Genomic DNA, 22439 nt, shown 5'->3' with positions numbered 1-22439 from the left:
GACCAGAAACTATTCAAACTGAAACACTGACATGGTTCAGTGGTGGTCTTGGCAGTCTTTAGGTAAAGATTGGACTCAATGATCTTAAAGGTCTTTTCCAACCCAGATGATTCTATGATTCTATGTTAATAACTCCCTTATGCGTTCTGTGTAGAAAGAGGTAATGGAAAACATGACCATCCCTATTTACTTCTGGGAAAGCATGCTTAGAGCAACGGACACAAACTATGGACCCGGGATGGTGTAGAAGGAATGGGAATATGGGGATTTCAACAAAAAACCTGAGGTAACTCTCGTGTCCTCACAGTCCCTCATCCACGAGGTGCCACTCATGTGCCGAGGCGCCCGCAGCTCCTCAGGGCCTACCCCACCGCTCAACCGCCCACTGTGGAATCACCTCAGCCCTTCCCGCCGCCCGGCTCCTCCCAAGATGGCGGCGGCCCCGCCCCGCGCGGGCGGTATCACGGAGCCCGTCCCCCGGCGGTGGGGTGTATGATCGCCTCGGTGTGCAGAGAGGGTGGCGGCCAGGCGCTGGGGCGGCAGGCGGAGTGGAGGGCGCTGGGTGAGCAGTGCGGTACCGGTTGTGTCCCGGCTGGTGGGTGGTCGGCGGCTGGGGCAGGTCGGGGACGGAGAGGGAAACTTTCCACGCGGAGTAATTCCCCGCTGGGGCTCCGGCCGATTTTTCGCGGCCATGTTGTGAGCCAGGGGTTGCCTGGTGGGGAACGAGCTCCGCCGGCGGGAGGCGGCGCTGGGCTCCGCTGGCGGCTGCCGTGCGGGGCTGTCCCGCTGGGGCGCTCCCAGCCGCCCGCCCGCGGTGGTATTGCTGCTTCCCGCCGCCGGGAGGGAGGCGGCAGTGAGGGGAAGGATCCGTGGAGGAGAGGGGCGGCGGTTGGCGCTGGCTTGTCCCAGGGCTCTGCGGGAGTTGCGGGGTCTGGGGAAGGAGCTTGGGGGGAAACAACAGTGGCCCCGCCGTGTTACGTAAGTGCCCGAAACTGCCCAACTCGTGACCGGCGCCGAGGCCCGGGCGGCGGCCGCTTACTGTGGGGTGGAGGGACGGGACGGGACGCGTCTGGCTGGGGCGGAGGGCGCTTCCTTCCCTGGCGGCCCTGCGGCGCACCCCGCCGCCGGGTGAGCGCTGCTAGCCGTGCCCAGCTCGGAGCGAAACCCCTGCACAGTCTTGGTGCTGTGGTGCAAAGAGAGCAGCGGAACCGCGAGCGGCGTGAGGTGCTGGGGTGTTTTGCTGTGAAACTCGGTTAGGAGAGGAACGTGACTGCTCTGCTGAAGACATATGTGGCTGTTGTCTGAAAGCGGCTCAGGAAAACACAGCCACATGGTTTTCCTCTCGTCTCATTTGAAGTCCTCTGTGCACAGACAGCGATGTTTATAAATGGAAAAATTGCTCGTCTTGGCAAGGGAGCGCTGGGAGAGCGGGCGGAGCAGCGCGGCCGGGCACCGGCTTTGTCCCCGCGCCGTGAAACTGCTGCCGCGCAAGTTTTAACGTCGAGCGGCAGTGCAGCGAGTGCTGATAACCAGACAGACCTGTTATATCTTAAAGGACTCCTTTGCCTGGATTTTGATTGAATTGAGTGGTTCCAGAAGCATCATTAAGTCCTAACTAGGGGTCCAGTGTGCTGAGTAGTTACTGTAGGGTTTGATGCTTATTTGACATACTACATCCGAGGCTGTAGTGTGCGTAACAGCTTAAGTTCGGATGAGGTTAATGCAGTAGGCAAAGTGAGTCTAAAATCAAAGTCACAGCGCTAGGATCAGTTTCAGAACTGAGATTGCCATTTCCTATTTCCAAAAATAGAGAGCTTCCAAGACTTGTTTATTATTTTAGGGATGGCTACCTGAAAGAAGGGAAGTTTTTAAAGATAACACTGTAATCAGTGCTTAAACCCTATGAATGATTTGCTTTGTAAGCAGTCATCAACATGCAGAAAGGAATTGGTTCTTTAGCCCAGAAAGCAATGTTCTTGCTTTTAACCTATATAATCTAAGTATTATTGATTAATTGAGTGAGAAATAAGAATCCCTGTGTAGTTAAATGTCGTGTATATCAGCTCGGTTTGTTAAATAACATTTTCCTAAGTGTTCTAGTGCTGTGCTGCTAGTGCTATAACAGCAGTGAAAGTGAAGTGTTGTGAGACTGAGTCCTGAATTCTCGTTTCTGAATGCAAATCAGCCACATGCCTTTTGGAGTGTGTTTTGCTCTGCACAGAAACACACATAAGGAGTCCCTTAAATGCTAAATGAAAATGGGTGAGTAGAAATTTGGAGCTGGAGAAGCTGGATCAGCTTTCTCTGCCTTACTCTCCAGAAGGAGACAGAGTAGTGTCTTTTCACCTAGAAGCAAGTTTTCACTAGATAAAGTGATGAAATAATTCTTAGCAAGAGCTGTGTTCTGTTTCCTTTACATTATGGGCTAAGGCTTAACTCTAGTATTATGTACATTCCTGGACTAATAGAAGATTTGCCTGTAATATCCTGAAGTGCTTTAGTTTACAGAAAATATAATCGGTAAAATGGTTGTTTAATTCAAACAACGCAGTGACTTAGGTTTCACTGTTAGGGTTAGTGGATGTGGAAGATTCCAGAGCAGTAAAGAGAGATGGAACTGCAGTCTCAGGTGAGGCGTGATATGGCAGAGTTTGGCCACATCTCTTAGCAATGAATACATTTCTTAGATGTTGGTAGGTAAGAAAGTTGACCTCTTGAATTTTTTTTTTTTTTTATTAAGAAATTAAATCTTACTCTCTACTGCTTCAGGTTCTAAAGGTACATTTGTGGTTTATTCCAAGCTCTGTTAATGTTCATACTTACTTTTCTATTGATGTAATTTTTAAAAATTATAGATGATGCCTGTATATTTTACTGCTTTCAGGGATTAATTCAGTAATTTGATACAAGTTTGATAATCTGTACATTGTTCTGAAAGAGAATATGTAAGATAAAAAAACCCCACGCTTTTGAAATAGAACGGTGTAGGTAAAACTTTCTCCCTTTCTAGGTTTGTAGAATACCTTTGGTTGTCATGATTTAGCAGAGGACTTGTTTTTACAGTTGAGGGGAGTAAAAAGCTACTCTGTAGGTAGGTGTGGTGGAACATGTTTACTGTGCTACAGATTATTTTGATGTCGTAAGCTATAAGATGTGATGAAAGCTGTGTTGGCAAGTAGAGTCCTGCAGACTGAGCCACATGAGTAGTCTTGTTGAAATAAATGAGTCTGCTCACATGAGGAGTGGCTTGATGGAGAGTTGTAGGACAGAGATTCTCCTTTTAGGAAAATAAACATTATTGTGCGGAAGTGTTACTGAACAGAAGAGTACTTGATGTTTTTCAGGCTGCCACTTTAATACTACATAGTCAAAAATGCGCTCATATGTTTACTTTAAATTTTAAAGTTACGTTACTAGGCAAGAGTGTTGCCACCTTGGACATAATGATGCTTTATATGGTGGTGTGGTTTTTTTTTTAGCCTGTTAGTGATTGTAAGTAATTTAAGGATTAAAATAATATTTAGGAGTGGCTTTTTTTTTTTTCCTCTTTGCATCATTATGTTTTGCAGCAAAACAGTGTTAAGCATATTGTGTATGTAATATAGCAGGATTTGGGCATTTTGTACAAGTGTAAAAGAAGAAAAAACAATTGAAAATTAAAGATTTCAAATAGAGGAATGTTCTCTCTATATCCCCTCCACCTCCTGTTCCTGAATGTAAGACCACATTCAAGCAGTTAGTTACTGCAGTGAGATGCAATGCTTTGAGAAGCTATACTGATTGAAATAGATTCAGGGAGGTTTCTAGATGTATCCAGTCATGCTGTCAGCAGCTTTAGTTTTCACTAGGTACCTCTTGTACCTCAAGTGGTATATATTACCTACAGGTAATTGTTTTGCTTTTAAGTACATAGCATGCCTTCTGCAAAAGGAAAAGCTACAGCATGTTCTTTGACATTTACATTTCTAAAGTGTATGCATAATTTGTTAATGCAAATAAATATTAAAGAGTGCACCATACACACTGCTGTTCAGGTTGTCAGGCAGCATCTTTCTCAGAACAGTTTGCTGTGCAGGTTAACTCCAGTGCAGACCTTTGTGCAGTTCTCAAGGTTTCATGTAGATCATGTCATCTTTGCTATGCAGTAAGGGCCTGAGAGCAAAGGAAAATGGCCTGTTAGATGGGACTCAGGGGGAGCACGAGCCCCTGCGGTATTCTGGGTGCTGTTTATTGCACTTGGAGGTCTGGTTTGTGCTGAGTGCTCTAATGTCTGTACTCAAAGTGCTTTCTCTATAACTTTAAAATGCATCAAATGTATTTGACAAGCAGTAAAAGGCAAAAAGGCCAGTGAGTGCATTTCCCAGGAAGGCCACCTACAGTAAGCTGCTGTGATTATGGGGTTGTTTCAGGAAATGACCCTCCCCCCCCCCCTTCTGCTTTAAATCTCTCCTAACTTAGCTGTGAATTCTCAGTCATGTAAAACTTCTGAGACTGAGTTTTAGTGCACTTCTGTTCTGAAGGCTGTGACAGTGAGATTTTGGTTTTGTTAATTTTTTTTTTCTCTTCCCTCTTTCCCATTCTGATCTAGGTTAGCAGCATGGAGGCACATGGACTGCCCTTTTAACACACAGGTTTCTGGCTGAAAAGCTGGTTACACTGAAGATTGACAAACTTCGTTTACCATTGCTAAAGCTTTCCTTTTTGACAATGGCTGTCAGATGTTGGGTTTTTTTTTTGACCATCTTTCACTAGGTATTTGTTATAAAAAGGGCTTATGTCCCTTGCTCAAGAAAGAGCAATTCAACACTTGGATTATTGGCTTATGTATTTTAAATTGCAGGTTAAATACATTTTAAATATTGCTGGGGGTGACAGTGACAGGTCCATGATTACAGCACTTCAGTGTTGTCCAGTTTCCTGAAAATCACAACATGTGCTTTGATTCCAAGCCCCAAGCTGTGTTTCAGCCCCTTGTTTCTGCTGTGCTGGAGGTTGCAGCATGGTGACAGCCCTGCTGTGCACATGGCTGCTGGGGCCTGAGACTTTTTTTTGGTACTGATTTAAGCAACTTGTTTCAGGAGGTTTAAATGGTAGCAAAAAGAATCCCTGCAGCCTGCCATATGTGCCCTTAGTCTGTTCGTGCTGGTAAACTAGTGCTAGAAATTGCTTGACTCTCTTTTTTTGTAAGGAGTTAGAAGCTTAAGGAACTAAGTATGTCTGAATATTCTGGTTTTCCTGCTGTAATATAGAAAATGTGCTGTAGAAGTGCTTTGTCTGACCATGCTAGTTAGTGGCCAGCTGCCTTGCCTCCTGAAAGGCTTTCTGCAGTGTAAAGCAGCATGAGGTTTTCCCCCTGAAGTGGAGATTTCCGAACTTATTTAGGTTAAGAGCCAGCAGCAAGTTGAGGTGACTGCACCTGGTCAGAGGAGAAGGCTGGGTGTTATTACTTGGCTTGTGTTTTGTTTAGTTTTGTGGAAATGCTTGGAATTAGTGAGCTGATAAAAGAAACCTCTTCATTGCGAATCTTCTCTTCCTGTAACAACAGGATACGTGAATTTAAAGGACACACACATGGGGAAATAATACTGATATGATAAAAATGAGATAGTGATGATGTGGTTATGCTGCTACGCTTGTAAACTGAGACTGCCTGGGAAAACTTTACATTTAGGTAGTATATTTTAAAACAGCAAATTCCTATTGTGTTGCAGATATTTGTAGGTAATTAATAGCTCTTGCCTAACGTTGACTACTTGGTGACTCATAGCTTGTTCATGCTATAATCAATCACCTATAGCCTGGTCCTTGTTAGACTGTTAAAGTTCAGTATATGATTATAGTAGTGAACTAAAGACAACTTAAAACAGAAAACTTTTTTTTTCCTAACACTAACTGGTTTAGGTACCTGTGCACCTTAAAAAGGTGTAAGCCAGTGAACGAAGTCAGGCATGTCATTAGTCTATGCATTCATGAAGAAAGGGAAAATAGAATTCTGTTAACTTGATGAAGCTTTTTGAACGTGGAGATGTTCTGGAAGCTTTGAAGTGTTAAAATATGAAGGTGCTCTGAAATCTAGGTGGTGCTGGTTTTAGTGTATACTTGTGCAAAATGACACCAGGCTGAGTGGTGCAGTTGACATGCCTGAGGGATGGGAAACTATCCAGAGGGACTTGGACAGGCTCAAGGGGTGGGCCCAGGCAAACCTCATGAGGTTCAGTGGGGCCAAGTGCAAGGTCCTGTACCTGGTTTGGGGCAACCCTGGTATTAATACAGGCTTGAGGGATGAAGAGACTGAGAGCAGTCCTGCAGAGAAGGACTTGGGAGTACCAGTGGATGAAAGGTTGGCTATGAGCTGGCAGTGTGTGCTTGCAGCCCCGAAAGCCAGCTGCATCTTGGGCCATATCCAAAGGAGCATGGTTAGCAGGTCAAGGGAGGTGATTCTGCCCCTCCACTCTGCTGGGACCCCACCTGGAGTACTAGATCCAGCTCTGGAGTCCTCAGCACAAGAAATGGACCTGTTGGAGCTGGTCCAGAGAAGGGCCACAAAATCAGAGGGATGGATCACCTTTCCTGTGAGGAAAGGCTGCGAAAGTTCAGCCTGCAGAAGACTCCAGGGAGACCTTATTGCAGCTTTTAGTTCTTAAAAGGGGTGTATAAGAAAGATGGAGAGAGACTTTTTAGCTGGGCCTGTTGCAATAGGATGAGGGGTGATGGTTTTAAAATAAAAGAGGGGAGGTTCAGGTTGGATGTGTGGGAAAAACTCTTTACAATGAGGATGGCAAAAATACTGGAACAGGTTGCCCTGTTCATTCCAGGATGCGCCATCCCTGGAGACATTCAAGGCCAGGCTGGTTGTGCTACTGGGCAACCTGATCTAGCTGAAGTTGTCCCTGCTCATTGCAGAGGGGTTGGACTAGATGATCTTTGACCAAACTATTCTATGATTCTGTAAGAGATACTCATTGGAAATGCTTCTGTAAATGTTCTCTACTTGTAGGTTAAAGATTCTGCAAGAGGGATCCTGGCAAATAATATTTAAGACTAAGTCTTCTTTTTCGTGCTTATGGGGAGACAGTCTAGATAGCTGTTGGCAAGTTACCTCTGTGTGTGCTCTAAATACAATAATCCGTAACAACAAACCACACAACCAGTCTTGTTTTGGAGAGCCTGCTTGCAAGATGGATTTAGCAACGCTTTGGGTTTTTTTTTAGGACAGCTGTATCTGGATCTGTTTTTTCTGTTCTAATGATGTTGTGTCCCTTCCCTGAAAGAATTTAATTAAGTCTGTTTCCAGATTTAAAGATGATGCTGTGGATTCTCGTCACTGTGCTGCGTTGGCAAGAATAAAGGTAGTATCTAGCTTGCTCTGAAATTGGTCAGATCTCTTTGAGTTTTCATGTCCCTCACCCAATGTCCATTTCATGTCAAGTGTAGTAGTATTTATGTATGTCACATTGTTTGCAAGCCCAGATGGGTACCCAGTGCTGCTGAAGTGGGCTGTCAGCAGTGAAGCTGTTCTTTTGCAGGCAGCATATCGGATGGGAAGGAGACACGCAGTGCCTGTCAGGCAGCCTGGAAGGGAGGGGTAGGAAAACTGCTGCCAAACTGGAAAATAACATTGGCTGGGGAGACTCTTTAAACAGCTAAACAATTGGAGTAGAAAACATAAACTGTAAACAGAAAAATGTGTTCCAGTGTTTGGTATTGCAGCCTGATTGAGTGATCTTTTAGGCACTGACCCTGCATGTGGGATTCGTATCTGCTGGAGTTTCTTGATCTGGAGCATGGTCCCAGGCCTCTGCCCTTGACTCTTCTGGCACATTTCCAAGGTGTTGGTTTGTTGTCTGCTATCCTTCTGATGGCCTTTAGCTACTCAGAGCTGTGGAGAGCTTCATATGGAACCTCAACTCTTTTGGCTTCAAGATCTTCAGAAGCTGGTTTTGAAACCACATTGTGTTGTATGTTCCCAGTGCTTTGGCTAAGGTGAAAGATAGAGTTTGCTAACACCAGAGGCTAAGCTAACCACTGGTAGTGCTCCTAATACATGCAAATGGCAGGTCAGAATGCTAGGGTGTATTTTCCCATGACAGCAAAGATTTGATCTGAGTATTGGGCTTTTTTCAGTTCATTGTTTGTTGATTAATATAAAATTGCTCATGTATGTTTATAGTTTATAAATATCTAGTTTGTATATATACAAACATACAAAACCTCAGTCTTTCTACTTCTATCTGTGAGTATGCCGACAGCTGGGAGTATTTGATATACCCATAGTTGCCTGGATCTTGCTTTATGTGCTTTGACAGATTGGTGTCAAATTGGAAACACTGTCCATGGTGGGTCAGGCCTGCCTGTTCACCTCAGTTGCAGAGCTCAAGCTTTCAGGGTTGTGTGGCTGTGTGCTGTGGGTTTTTCTGCTGTTTTTTAAATTCCTTTAATCCTAGTCATTACATGCTTTCCACATGCACATGCTGGCTACCTCACCTTTCACATCTTGAAAGGTGGTCAGAATTTTCCCATTCAAATGGCACCAGTTGGGCTGGCAGTACTGTTCAGAGCCGTGTAAGCCTGTATCAGTGCTTGGGGAGTGCTCAGATTGTCAGTAGATGGGTAAGGACATGGAGATGAAACAAGTTAAGGAAGTTACTGTTTGCTCCAGCCTTTGACTACCAGGTGGGAGAAGAACTTCTTTCCAGCAGCAGCTCTGTCTCTCTCATGCCAGCAGACACAAACAGTATCTGCTACTATGGTTTATTATAAATAGAAGCTTGACAGTGGTAATAAGCAGCTGATTTAATTTAAAAGCTGGATCTCTTACAAGAATGCTGCACCTGGGCTTCTGTAGTGAAGCCTCTTCTCCCCTAAGATGCATTTGGGGACTTCTTCCGGTGAAACTGGGAACAGAAGTTAAAAACAACCACTTTCAGCTGGTATAGGAGTAGATTGAGGCTCTCCTGATAACATACTTTGTGGTGCAAAGCCTTTAGTGCTGCAGAGGTTTCCTTCCTCCATATATTCTGTTACTGCCAAACAGGAGAAGGTGGTGGAAAAAGCTTTGAAACTCAGCAGTCCTGGGTCTCTGTTTCCCATTAATGGGTGCCACGTTTCTTGCTTGGAGCGGGGGTGCTGGCATTGCGGCATGTGGCATTACAGCCAAGGTGGTGAACTGCCCCAGCTTGTCTGGTGGGGCAGCCTGCTTCCGCATGCCTTTGTTTGCCTTCAGCCTCCTCTGTGATTATGGAGCATTACAACTCCTTCAGGACATGGGAGCTTGTCTTTCTGTTTACAAGCAGGTTAAATTGGTACTCTCTTTCTAGCTGAGGTTTATTGTGTTAAATACCAAACCTAGTAAGACACTGATGTGCAGAACTTGGATGGTTTTGCCTGCATACAGTAGGTCGGGCAGCATGCTAACTGCAGCAGAATGTTCTGGATGGTATACTAGCATTGCTCTGCTCTTGCTGTGCTAATGCATATGCTGCTTGGCAAAACAGCTAGTCTTTTGCTAAAAATAGTTTTCTGTACCCAAGCTAGCTTCTGTGTGGGTTGGGGAATACAAGGTCACACATCTTGAAAGATCTGCCTAGAAATTATCTCCATCCCCAACATGGAGTTGGCCTCTCCAGGCATTCCTAGCTCAGTTGGGCAATGGCTACTGCAAATTTGAAAAGTAATGCACTTGCCATGCAGATTTGATAATAAAGCCTTTTTTTTTTTTTTGTTCTTAATTTAGAATCATTTGAATCATTTGTATTCTGTGAGTGATTCTCACACAACTGGTCAATTAAAATGGGATGGCAATTCTTCCTTGGAAGTAGGGAATGAGAGTATACTAAAATAAACTGCAATGTATTCAAAGAATTACTAAACTGTAAGGTGTTAGGCAGTTAAAATAGGGGTGTCAACCTTCTGCCTTCAAGAAGAGGGGGGACTAGATTTGGTGACAGTTGTTTGCAGCAGTTTAGAAACAAAACCTGAACAGATCTGTCTGGGTTATTATGGTAATTGTAGGTTTATGATGACATCTGACGAGACAAACACATGCATTTGCTATTCTGATGCATTGCACATGACTAAATTCTGGACTGAGAAATAATATAAAGATTTCTGAAGTACTGGCAAGGCAAAGTATTCACAGGTCCTGTAGTACGAAGGAACATTGTTGTTGTTAACTTATTTCCAGCGTGGTTTCTGCCAGTCTCTGGCTGGTGCCAGAAAATCACTGAACAGGCTGAGACAAATGAAAGGTAAAGACTGCTGGTCTGTATTGGGTATACCAGTAAGGGAGTGAGCTCATCTGCGATTCCCCACACCACAGCCATTGCTCCACAGCCTTGTGCAATGCAGGAAGCCATTTCTTCACAGTGGAGGAAGAAAAACAAAAATCACATTCATGTAGAAAACATTGCACTGAGAATCATAGAAATGAGACTTGAGAGAGGTCCACAGTATCATCTGTTCTGCTTTCCTCCTAGTGTAGTATTGGTAGATGCTTATATTGTTCTCTCTATAGTGTTTGGACAAAGATACCACAAGCATCTTTGCTTCCTTAGAATGATACAAAGCAGTTTTGGCATTGCCACCATCCTTTTCTGGTGTTTTATCTTGCTGCCTTTTTGACTTTAATAAATGTCAGTAATCAATAAGGGTGTGAAAAATGGTGCAAAGAGGTGACAGAATATGTTTCCTCAAGGAAAAGGTAATTTTTTAATTTATTTTTTGTGTCTGTAAATCAAGTCAGTTTCTGTCCTGTTACTGGTACCTTTCTGAATGCTGCAGCCAGTAGCCAGGTTAGTCAAAAGTAATTGTGGGTAAAGACTATGTTGAAGAACTTCGAAGCTATCTTCTTGCCTCCTTTCCTGATGTCATTTCTACCTTGATCCAGTCTCTTTAATCTCTTGGTCCTTCTTATTTCTTTACAGTATTGTGATGTAGCTTTTTTTTTGTCATCCTTGATACTTGTATCTTTTAGACACCATCAGGGTTATCCTTTGTGTCCTCCTCATCAGCTCACTCCAGTACTGATAGCAAGAGAGTTTGTTAAATACAGCACTCGGGGGAAATACTTTTGTGAAGAGGATTCTTGGAGATCTGCTTGTTAGAAGGCTGTATTTCTCTTTAACTGACAGTTGTTGTCATCTGATGTTTTAAATAGCATCCAGGACAGCCAGCTCCATCACACTATAGGCATTTAGGTGCTATGTCATGTCAGCTTTTAGCAGTAGTAAAGACCTTTAGAAAACATTTGTCATACTCCTATCTCCTCTCAACATTTTTTTTTTTGATGAAATTTCTTCTAATTTCACTTAACTTTATGGTCAAATTGGTCTTTTTACTGATTTGTAAAAAGCAACTGGTGAATAATGGATATATATATGATAAAATTAATACTAAAACCCCTGCAGTTAATTATAACAGATGTATTTAATCGTAATGAAATGAAATATAAATGAATTTATAAATGCATTAATGGATACTAACAACTTAATTTTCCTCAATATTTTATTCTACGCATTGAATGATAGACATAAGGTTTAATTAAATATCTCTTGCTACTATTTCTGTGTCATCTTTAATCCAGCTCTTGGTATTACCTTTATGGTCCTTGACAGGTAGTGCTGACTCGTGTGCTTGGGTTCTGATTACAGCTAATCAGATAAAAGTGCATAGAAAACTTAATTTTGCCAACAAAGATGACACAGCGAAACATTCAGGACAAGCGATGGCATCATCCTTCTCTGTATGTATTGGAGGCTGTGTAGGAGGTGAAACTAGTGAGGCTAAAGTAAGATTTAAAATTTATGTTGGTTTCTCTTCTGACTTGTATTGGAAACTGAAGAATATCTGCTCTGTGTGTGTTTAGTTCAGCAATTTATCACACTGAAACTGTTTTCAAAGCACTAGGCATTGATAAGCTTCCTTAAACAGATTGCACTTCAGGAATTTACACTGTTTTACTTGGCAATGGTGCAGAAAGTCAAGTGTTGCTCTTAAGAGTAATACATCTGATATTAATAGAGATTAGAGTACTGTATTATGGTACTAAGATGCCTTCATACCTGAAAGCTTGTCCACAAAAGGTGGTGATATTACCAGTTCAGACAGAGCTTTAAATCGGAGGGATGTATGAGTGTTCTGGGTAACGGAATTGTTTGTGTTTATTCAACCCTAAGTTAAATTAGCTTGTCCTCCTTCCATAAACAAAATGCAAGAGGAAAGCTGAATGGGTCTGTGATGATGTATATCACTTACTTGAAGCCTATTACTGAAAAACTATGTAACTCTGTAAATGACTGATTCTGATGAACTGTTTGTAATGAGAGTTTCTCTGTAGATCCAAAAGATGAATTATCTTACAAAGCAGTCACTGAGTTAATGTTAAATATCTGGTCTGCTGATAGTACTTGACTGTCCTAGATTTACAATTTCTGTTCTGTAAAAGTTGTATTGCTCTTCTGTACCTTTCTTGTATGTTTAACTTGTGTGCTTAAATAATAATAAACCAAGATTCAGTTCTACTTTGGCCATCATACAACCTTTAACTTTGCCTTTTAAGCGACTCTAAACAGAGGCTTGTATTATGGAATGTACATTACCTTTAAGCAAGGAGGAAAATGTATTAATTTGAATGTACATGGTAGAACATAGTTGTTGATGTAGTCTGTATGTGCAAATGCAGGTTTAAGTACCAGTGTTCTGTACAACTGGATAATTATTTAGGAGCTTATTGAGTGGAAGGATATAATGTGCTTTTGTTTAGAAAAAAAACTGTACCATGTTTTCTATGTTTTCTTTCTTTATTCCTTTTGTATTCTTCTGTTTCTGAGTGTTCTTTTCTGTTCTCTACATTTGCTTCACTGTAACAATATCTGCATCTCATTTCATCCAGTCTAATGGTGTGACCAGATCCTTTTTTTTTTTTATTTATTTTTTTTAACTGGACTCAATTTACTGAATCTGGTTTGGAAGTGTCCAGGGTCTGCTGCAGCTTTAGGACTGCATGGGCCTCTGTGTGGTTGGTTCTGAGCCTTTACACTTTTTCCTTTAAAGCTGTCACCTTAACTGTGAATGTATGTAGTAATGGATGAGCTGCCTGCATCTTGATACCATAGCTCTGAGACATGTAGACTACCTGTTTTTTATTAATGCAGTGTGTTAAATGTAATAGTTAACAACCTAATTGCTAATTGTACAGCTGTTGATAGATGAACTGGCAGTTGCAGCAAGGCCAGTATAGCACTTCCCTCCCTTGAAGGAGTGTTGAAGAAAAATAATGCTAAAATTTAGGTGCTTGTTAATTAATATTTGTTAGCGGGGTCTGTGAACTGGACAGGACTTGTTCTTGCCCAGGCCAAAAAGTAGTGGAGTGATGGTTCTGCTGTATTGCTGAAGAAACTTGGGAAGTCAGGTGTGTCCCTTGTCCTTTTGTTTATAACTACTGTGCCTGTCCTGCAGTCTAAAGGGAGTGCTGGTTGTGATGACAGCATGCACTGAGCTGGTGTGAGGAAGTTCTTGTGCTGAGCTGTATACAGTCTGCATCACTATGCCATAGTAGCTTTTTCTATCTCATTTCTCCCCTCCAGCACCTTTGTGTTACCTATGGTTCTGCTCTGTGGTAATCATGCCATCTGCTACAGTGCTAATGTAGTAGTAGACAACATTTCTACTGTTCAATTAGGTGTAATGATGTCAGTCAGAGTTGCTTGAGTTTCAGTTGGTTCCTTGCTGTCTTCATCTGCAGCTGTGCAGTTTAGTCTGGCCTTGTTATCAGGAGCAGAGCTAGCATTTAAAAGAAACATTCTCCTATTTTGAGTAAGACCTGTAGAAACATTGAGTGCTGGGAAGTTGTCAGTTTGGTCACCAGGATACAGTGGCAGAAACAATTATGTGGGAAATGACTTGTCAGCGCACAGCAGCCATAACAGAATTATTTTCCTGCTGCAGAAGCCTGGAATGTTAATAACTATAGTAAGTATGTGACTCCCTCAGCAGGGGTGGTGCTTTAGGTAAGTGGGTAACTTGTTAGCTCTGCAGAGGTTTCAGTAACGTCTACATTTGCTCACTTTGAAGATGATGCTTCTCACCAACAGGTACAAATGTAAAACTGGAGTGAAAGAGGGGAACAAGAAGCTCTTGATATCTTGATAACAGAATTGTTACTTCTGTAGAAACTTCTTGTGGGTAAAACTAGAAATAGCTTAGTGTTAAAACAGTTCTGCATATGGTATGGAAACTGGGGCTTTCTGTGTCATGAAATACTTTGTCGCCTTTAAATAGCGTATTACATTGCAGAGATGAAAGCCTTTGACCAGCATTTTCACCATGAAAGGGGCTTAATGAGAGCATGTGTGTGGGGAGGAGGTCAAACTGAAGTTAATTGCAGCATTTTGAGAGGTGAAGTTTGTTTATTTGGAAAGGCTGCTAAACCCTGCTCACTGTGCAGCCCTGCGTAGCTAATTTTTCTTACAAGGTGATTTATTTTTGTGATGCTTTGACTAGCAGCTAGTACCACATTGCAGTCTGGACACAGAAAATGAATCTGATGTGATGGACTAATGCTCCCTATAGCCAAATGGAGTCTCTTTTTGCATAGGGGCCTGGGGACCTTTGAGAGTTTGTATGCTAAAAGTGTGAAACTGGAATCAAACACGCTAAAAGTGTGAAACTGGAATCAAACATGCTAAAAGTGTGAAACTGGAATAAAATGTGCTAAAAAGTCTGAACAGTAAGTTTGAGGGTTTTTACTTCATAACATCCATAAACCAAAAATATTTGTAAGGTGCTCCCACTTTCCCCTGAAGTGGGGCTGTGTAGTGTGTCATTTTGAAGCCCACGGTTCTGCTTTAATTCCTTACTCGCTTCTGGGAAGATCTGGGACATGTTTTCAGCAATTTGCCATCATCTGGGACTTGCTTTGTTTGATCAGGTCTTTAGATTCTGCATCTTGAGGACCGTAATCCAGTAACTGCTTTTTATAGTGGCCTGCAGTAGAAAGCTCAGAAAAAAGTTTTAGCTGGCAGAGAGGAGGATATTGCCACCCAGTTCGTCCCAGATCCTTTATCTTTTAGAATATATCTGAATATGCTTTAAGAAAAGTTTGTAATTCTAAAAGACTTGTCAGTCCAAAAGCTGTGTAAGGTTATCAATTATATCTTGGGCTTGAATATTCCTTTGTGCGTCCAGACAGTATTTTAATGTAACAGTTCCTGATGAGAAGAGGTGCACCTCTTCTTGTAACTTTAGCTCATTCTTGTGACTTGGGGATAGCTTCTCTTTTGTGTTTCTGATCTACTTTTTTTTTCCATGTTCCATTATTATTTCTAATCATGATGCTTTCCAAGTAGTTTCTAGTTATCTATTTCTAGACATACTTCTTTTCTCAGAAGAGGCAAGTGAAGATGAATGAGCATTAGTGTGCATAGGATTTCAGATGGATTTTTAATATTTAGTTCTCTAAAAACTTTAGAAAAATGTCAGAGTGCTCATTTTATAAAGTCTAATCTATTGGTGCAGGAAAATACAGCCCATGCCCTGGAAAGGTGGAATAATCCATCAGCAGTCTGTGGCTTTTGCTACATTAATTGAGGCTGGTAGGTGAGAGTTTGTTGGATGTTCCAGACAGAAGTTTCAGTGTAGAAGAGATGCGATTATTTTGTCTTTCCTAATAGTCCTGAACTTGCCACACATTCTTGCTTCAGGTCCAGTAAGTGATCATTTTCAGCAACAGGCTGGAAGTACAGTCTTCAGTACAAGCTCTGGAGTCATGTATCTTGGTTTCAGGCCATTATGATTCTTAAATGATCCTGGAGAGTTGTTTTCTCTTAGACCATCCTAGAGAGCAGTTAATTAAAACCTTTTAGCCTTTTCTCCCCGTTTTCTTCTGCCAGTGACTTGTATTTTGAAAGCTTTCATGGTGACCTTGCGCAGTTTGCTATTTATTGGCAGGGAGTGCAGAGTTGGAGTTGTGGAGCAGCGAGTGCTTCCTCCAGGTCGCTGTAAATTCACACCAAGAACTTGCTTCACTAAGAATGATCAGTATGATTGTGGGTATTTTTTTTTGGTGGAGGGGGAGGCAGGGGAGTTCCTCCTTGTTGACAAGCAAAGGCATTTAACTTGCTGTAATTTGCAGATAATTCATTAAAAAGTGTAAGCTTAGAAGTTGTGCATATTGATTTAAACCTGCAGAAAAGTGTATTATTCTGGTCTGTCCCCTTTGCACTCTGCTGACTGGTTTCCTTCCCCGCTTCGCAGGGAACATGGTATTACTAAATAACTTCAGGCTGACTCTGTGACAGATACCTTGTTTTCCGAGTCCCAAGCAGCTGTAGGTTCAGCTTTGGTGCTTGCAAAGGCTGTTTATTGCGAGTATGTTGTCAGGTGGGAATGGTTATTTGGCAGTTAATGACAATAACCCTCATTCCAAATCCTGGGCTTTGGCAGCCAAGCACCTGAAGTTTGAGTTTTGAGCCTAGGACTGTAGCAAATGCACATCAGAAAGCTCCTAGTTTTATCTTTTGTATTCCCTCCTTAGTACTTTCTCCTTCATAGACAGGTAAGAGCTGGGACAAGCAAGCAGCATTTCTGCAGAGTGGCACCTCTGCATTAGACAGGGCTGTAGTAGAAGTGAATCCAGTCACTTAACCAAAAAACTCACTCTGAAGTGTTTTACCCTTTGCCATGTGGTAGTAGGTAGTTGGAAGGTGTATATTTAAAAAAAAATAGGAGAGGGGAAAAAAATTTGGTAGAACTTAATGCCAAATAAAACATGTAGAGGTGGGGGAGTATTGCATGTCCCTGTCTGTATATAAGTATGGGTGCTTGGAATGCTTGAAAGAAAGAAAAAAGGATCATTGTGAGGTAATTTGAGTCTTCTGCTGTTCTCTGGGAGAAAAAAGATACTGTCATTACTTCTGTTTACTGATCAGTTTAAGCCAATGTACTTTCTATTCAGGACTTGCCTAAGCATCTTCGCTCCCATCCCTCCATGATATCCCTCCACTGCAGCTATCCTGCCAACCTGAGCCCTAAAACTCAACTGATGAGCTCATCAAAACTCAGAGCTGATGACCAGCTCTGATTTAATTCTCTGTGTAGCTTCTGTAGTGGCACAAGAGAGCAAGGAGGGAGGCTGATAGCTGATGTGGTTCTGCTTTGTTTCCTTCTGTGATGATACTGATTTATGCTGTTTGTTGCGGAAGGATTTAGGGTTTTAGTTCACTGTCCACTTATGGGCCTCTTTTAAAGGGAATGATGGACAAAGCTTCAAGAGCTTTCACAGGAGTGATGATTCAGAAAAGTAGGGCTGGTGAATGAGATGGAAATAACAGGGGTTTGTTTATTTATTTATTAACTTCTACTTGGACTTCCAATCTTATCTCTAGAGGTGACAAGCATTTCAGTCCTCAGACAGGTGAATAAAGTCAGTAGTAATTATTGTTCTGATTAAAGAACAAAATGTTTTGCAGCAAAGATGATTTAAACTTACTGTTAAGAAAATACTTTATAATTGATCAAATGGCAAGCCACTGGACAGAGTAATGGAGGTCGGCGTGGTTTTATTTTGACTGATACCTGGTAGAAATAGCATAGGTGTACTTGCCTGTGTACCTGGATGCAATGCAATTACATCTCTTGAACCGTTTTTAGAAGGCAGTTTGTGTTTTGTCTAGACTTTCTGCAGATCAAAATAATTTCAAATTTGGTGGCTTTGTAATTCCACTCACCATAAAACTGGTTTTATTTTTTTTTTACTCACACACAGTAAGTAATACTGTAAGGCACAAAATCTGAAAGTAGTGCTGGATAATATATAATATCTTTAATAGATTCTCCTGTCTTCAGTGTCAGACTTTGATACAAGGTGATGTTGTGTGCAGAGCTTAAAAAATGTCAGTTTAGTCGTATTTGAACGAGCCCTCATGTCAGACTGTTTTAGTGTGGAACTAATTAAACTCTCAAAGCAGTAACTTATAAATTATCTTTTAATCACACTTAACATTGGCCATGTGCATTTGTGTCAGCACAGTTAACATACTGATTTAGATAAAGCCTGATGAGAGGTTTTTCTGCCACCAGATTTCTATCCCGGTTTTGTAAGGGAGTATCTGAGATGTGATTCAGGGGAAGATTGCCTGGTTCAGGCTATGGCAGAGCAGAGAGTCTTGAGCAGCATCAGTTTTGAGCCTTGATTCAGCCCAGTTTCATCTCAGTTACAGGCTGATACTTTATTGGTGACAGACAATGTGAATCTAAAAGAAAAGGTAGGTGGACTTTGAGGACTTCTCAAATGGGGGTTGTGCTGGGAAGCACAGACAGTAGGCGCTGCAGTATTTTCTACTGTGCTCTCCTTCAGGCCTGTTCAAAGCAGTGGTTGTACCAGACGGTGCTGTGAGCGTCAGCTATGCAGTAGCTGGAAAGGAAGTGCTGAGAGGTCTGTCCTTAGTACTTGTCTCTGCCAGCTGTCTCTTTGCTCTCTAAATTCATGGTTCAGGTTCATGTCCGTACTCAGGAGGAGCTTGTGGAGCAGATCTGGCAGGAGTTTCCTTTGCCTGACTTCTGCCTGGTTAGCTCTAGGGTAAAAGATAGGCAAAAGGGTGGTTTGCTGAGGTGTGAATCACTATAATGACGTCTTATTTTCAGTTCCCTGTTGGATGCCTTAGGAATCTTACCCTTATAAGAGGAAAATCTTACTTGCTACTTGGGGAATGGCAAGGGATGGTTTTAATCCGTAACTGGAACATACGTACTCTTTTGTTCATCAGTACTTCCTAAAATGTGAAGGTTTCTTGCCTAGACTTTCATCTGGTGCAGATGGCTTAGTGTTTCTTGAGAGCATAGTGAGCTATGTGGCTTGTCCTCTGTGCTGGTCTACCTCTGTACATCACCTCCTCATAGTGGCTGCAGATGTGGTTTGAGTATGTGAGGAGTGAGGGACTGGGGCTCCTGCAAAAAGGCATCAGCAGCAAGTGCATGGTGGACCACCAACCATGACCTGCTCTCTGCTCAGTGTTTGTCATGAAAGGAGGTGGTGGGGGCTGCAAGCTGGGGCCTATACAAAATGATTTTAGTAGGTAAATTCACGGTTTTAACCCATGATTTAAGGTTTACATACTGAAAAAAGAGCAATACTGAGCTTGGCTGTGGTGGTTTCCTATGTGAATATCAGTTGTACATTTTTTGTTTGCTGTGTCAATGCTAACATGAATCTCCAAGCTACTCAGTTAAGTTGATGTTTCCGTCATTAGAATTTAGAATGATGGATGATACTTTCTTTTGCCATCCAGAGTAGGTGCAGAAGGATATATAGAACATATGGAGAAATACAACATTAAACCAGGATGCAGTAATGTTACAGGAGAGGAAACCTCTCATCTGTTGCCAGAAGCTCTCAAGTGCAGTGCTGCAGGTGCTGTCTGTGTGATAAAGATAGCTGTCGGCTGGATGGAACATTTTTGCTTTAAAAAAGAAAAGACTAATCTGTTGCTAAAAATTCTTTAATTTTTAGTGTTAATACTTATTTAAATAAGTATTTAAAGTGTTAATACTTATTTAAATCCAGCCCAAGTCAGTGCGTCTGAGCCAGCAGGGTCTGTGAGGTGTTTTAAGAAATGCAGGTTGGTACCTTCCTTGGGGAAGGCGCTGTTGAATCTGTCCTGTTCTAATAACAAACTTTTTTTTTTTCTGATTTTAGGATACTTGTGAAAGATGGTGGATCGCTTGGCAAACAGTGAGGCAAACACTAGAAGAATAAGTATAGTGGAAAACTGCTTTGGAGCAGCTGGTCAACCCCTGACTATTCCTGGTCGTGTTCTGATTGGAGAGGGAGTACTAACAAAGCTGTGTAGGAAGAAGCCAAAAGCAAGGCAGTTCTTCCTGTTCAATGACATTCTTGTTTATGGCAATATAGTCATCCAGAAGAAGAAATACAATAAACAGCACATAATCCCACTAGAAAATGTCACTATTGATTCCATCCAGGATGAGGGAGACTTACGGAACGGGTGGCTTATCAAAACACCAACAAAGTCTTTTGCGGTTTATGCTGCCACCGCTACAGAAAAGTCTGAGTGGATGAACCACATTAATAAGTGTGTTTCTGATTTGCTTTCCAAAAGCGGGAAGACTCCTAGCAATGAACATGCAGCTGTCTGGGTACCGGACTCAGAAGCCACTGTGTGCATGCGCTGTCAGAAAGCAAAATTCACGCCCGTCAACCGTCGTCACCACTGTCGCAAGTGCGGCTTTGTCGTGTGCGGGCCTTGCTCTGAAAAGAGGTTCCTGCTCCCAAGCCAGTCCTCCAAGCCTGTGCGGATTTGCGACTTCTGCTATGATCTTCTTTCTACTGGGGAGATGACTGCTTGCCAGTCCACTAGATCAGACTCCTACAGCCAGTCGCCTAAATCATCTCTAAATGATGTATCTGATGACGATGAGGATGAAGACAGTAGCGACTGAGGACCAGATGTTTTTTTTTTTCCCATGTGTTGCAATTCGTTTCAAACCATATGGAGCTGCTTTTGGGGAAGTCTGTAGTGAGGTTCCTCAGAAAAAAAATCCTGTTCTAGCCATAAAATATGCCTGAATATCTTCAATTACAATGTGCCTCAATCTATGAATTCTCTAGACAATAGTTTTTTCACTCCTCTGCAGGGATAGGCTGTTGCAAATGTTATCAGAATATTTTCCAACTTCTTATACTTGTGTCTAGGTTAGACTTTTGTGGAAGATTGGAGAATAAAATGTACTTTCTTAATTTAACAACCCATACTTCCTAATGCTTCATATTGCTATGTTGTTAAGTGGGATTTTTTTCCAGATATGGAGAGGAAGACTAAGCATACATGGAACAGCGATGTTTTGGTTAATCCCTTAGACCATCTTGTGTTTATCTAACCATGGTATATAATGAGTTGAAATGTGACATAACATGCAATCCTAAATGTCACAAAACTTGGAAATTGTCTTGTTTTGCTCTTATTTATGACTTCCTATGCCAAGCAGTGCCTTGTACCAATTGTGCTGATTCAGGAAGAAACACATCTATTGTGTTGTCTGTATTTGCCTGATGCCGATATCTGAGAGATTGTTGGTGCTATTGAAAATAACTGCTGTGTTCAAAGTGGAGCTTTGATAAGGTCATAACTGTACCCAGTGGTGGGTGATGAAGACCCAAATCACACATTCTCACCTGTGCAGGCAGACCCCAAGACTCCGTTGATTCCCACAGGCTGCAGCAGGGTTCTCCTAGCAGGAGTTGCATTGCAGGTTCAGGATCTTGAGATGAGAAGCTTAGTGTGGCTCTTCATGGGGATTTATATATTTTATTTTCAGAGCAGTTTCTAAGTTTCAAATTTGGCAAATGCATTAGCTGGGTGATAGAGCATTTGGATGTGATAGCCTATATATTTTTGGAAATAGCTCCCTAAAATAATACTAAATTTTTTCTTAAAACATTGAGGAGAGGGTCAGGTTTCCCCCCATCCCCCAGGAGTTTTATTGGCTTGTTTAGAAAGAGCCTCATTATTTTGAACAAAAAGCCTGCAAGTATCCTTACAAAAATTGGCTTTCCTTTTTACACAGCTGACCTCAGGATAAATGTGAGATGCTTGTTATTTCATTCTAAATGTATACCCAGGACCAAGAAAGATGTATTTAAGAACTGTAATGAAGTCGTCAGTGCAGAAAATATCTGTGATAATATTCTTTTTTATTTTTAATAAGTTCTTGTATACAGAAATGTCATGTTCCCATATAAATGTCAAAGTTAGATTTGCAAAGACATGTTAAACCCCCAAATACTATGTTTCTATATTTTTATAATGGTAGTGTCAATTTTGAAGCAGAAAAACCTCTTTGAAATAGTTGTATGAATGTACAACTGACTTTATAAAAAGTTACACTTTTATATCTCCGAGTGACAATTTCTGCACTGTTTGCCTTGGTTGGCAATAATTGGGTTAAATATTTATTGAATAAACAATCAATGCTGCATATTGCACTAGTCTCCCTTTCTGTATGCTGTAAATCTCAGTCTATATATAAAAAAGAGCAGAGCACTTCAGAGCTGTAGCCGTCTGAGATTTCTGGTAGCTGAAGATGCACTTAGTATCTTTAGGGAGGCACTCTGCATGAATAGTCTGCAGGACATCACTTCAGGTGAAAACTGCATTAATATTTTTAGCTTGAGCAATTTCTAAAAGTAAGGTTTTTTAAAAAGCACTCAAGAGCACTTGATCTACTTTGAAATACACGTAAAAAGGGGAGAGCTAGGGATGAGGAAGACTGTAAAATTACCAGAGAAGCAATAAATAATTGTATACACTGAAAAAGTAGCTGAAATGAGTAGTTACATTCACTTATTCCTTGAAAGATGAGGGAATGGTGACTTGCAGCAGGGGAAGACGGGCTGTTCTGAGAAGGCACTTCCAGTTAATAGTGCT

General features: G+C 41.7%; 1 protein-coding gene across 2 annotated transcripts; it reads left to right on the top strand.

Annotated features, from left to right (window-relative positions):
* Nucleotides 1-401: 401 nt before the first annotated feature.
* Nucleotides 402-21990, top strand: PLEKHF2 (pleckstrin homology and FYVE domain containing 2). 2 transcript variants are annotated; one of them, XM_061448066.1, is made up of 2 exons: nt 402-562; nt 19691-21990. In XM_061448066.1, exon 2 carries the CDS (start codon nt 19705-19707, stop codon nt 20452-20454), a length of 750 nt encoding a protein of 249 aa, XP_061304050.1. In that variant the 5' UTR covers nt 402-562; nt 19691-19704; the 3' UTR covers nt 20455-21990. The 2 variants fall into 2 exon arrangements, with proteins under 2 accessions (XP_061304050.1, XP_061304051.1); XM_061448067.1 differs by lacking the exon at nt 402-562 and adding an exon at nt 791-978.
* The last annotated feature ends 449 nt before the right edge of the window (nt 21991-22439 follow it).

Source organism: Pezoporus flaviventris, unplaced genomic scaffold (assembly GCF_033815535.1).
Source record: "Pezoporus flaviventris isolate CSIRO_AGI_PZ_B2104156 unplaced genomic scaffold, CSIRO_AGI_Pfla_v1 ptg000007l, whole genome shotgun sequence".
Taxonomy (NCBI): domain Eukaryota; kingdom Metazoa; phylum Chordata; class Aves; order Psittaciformes; family Psittacidae; genus Pezoporus; species Pezoporus flaviventris.
The sequence above is the reverse complement of the archived record's forward strand: the minus strand, read 5'-3'. Positions and strand labels throughout refer to the sequence as shown.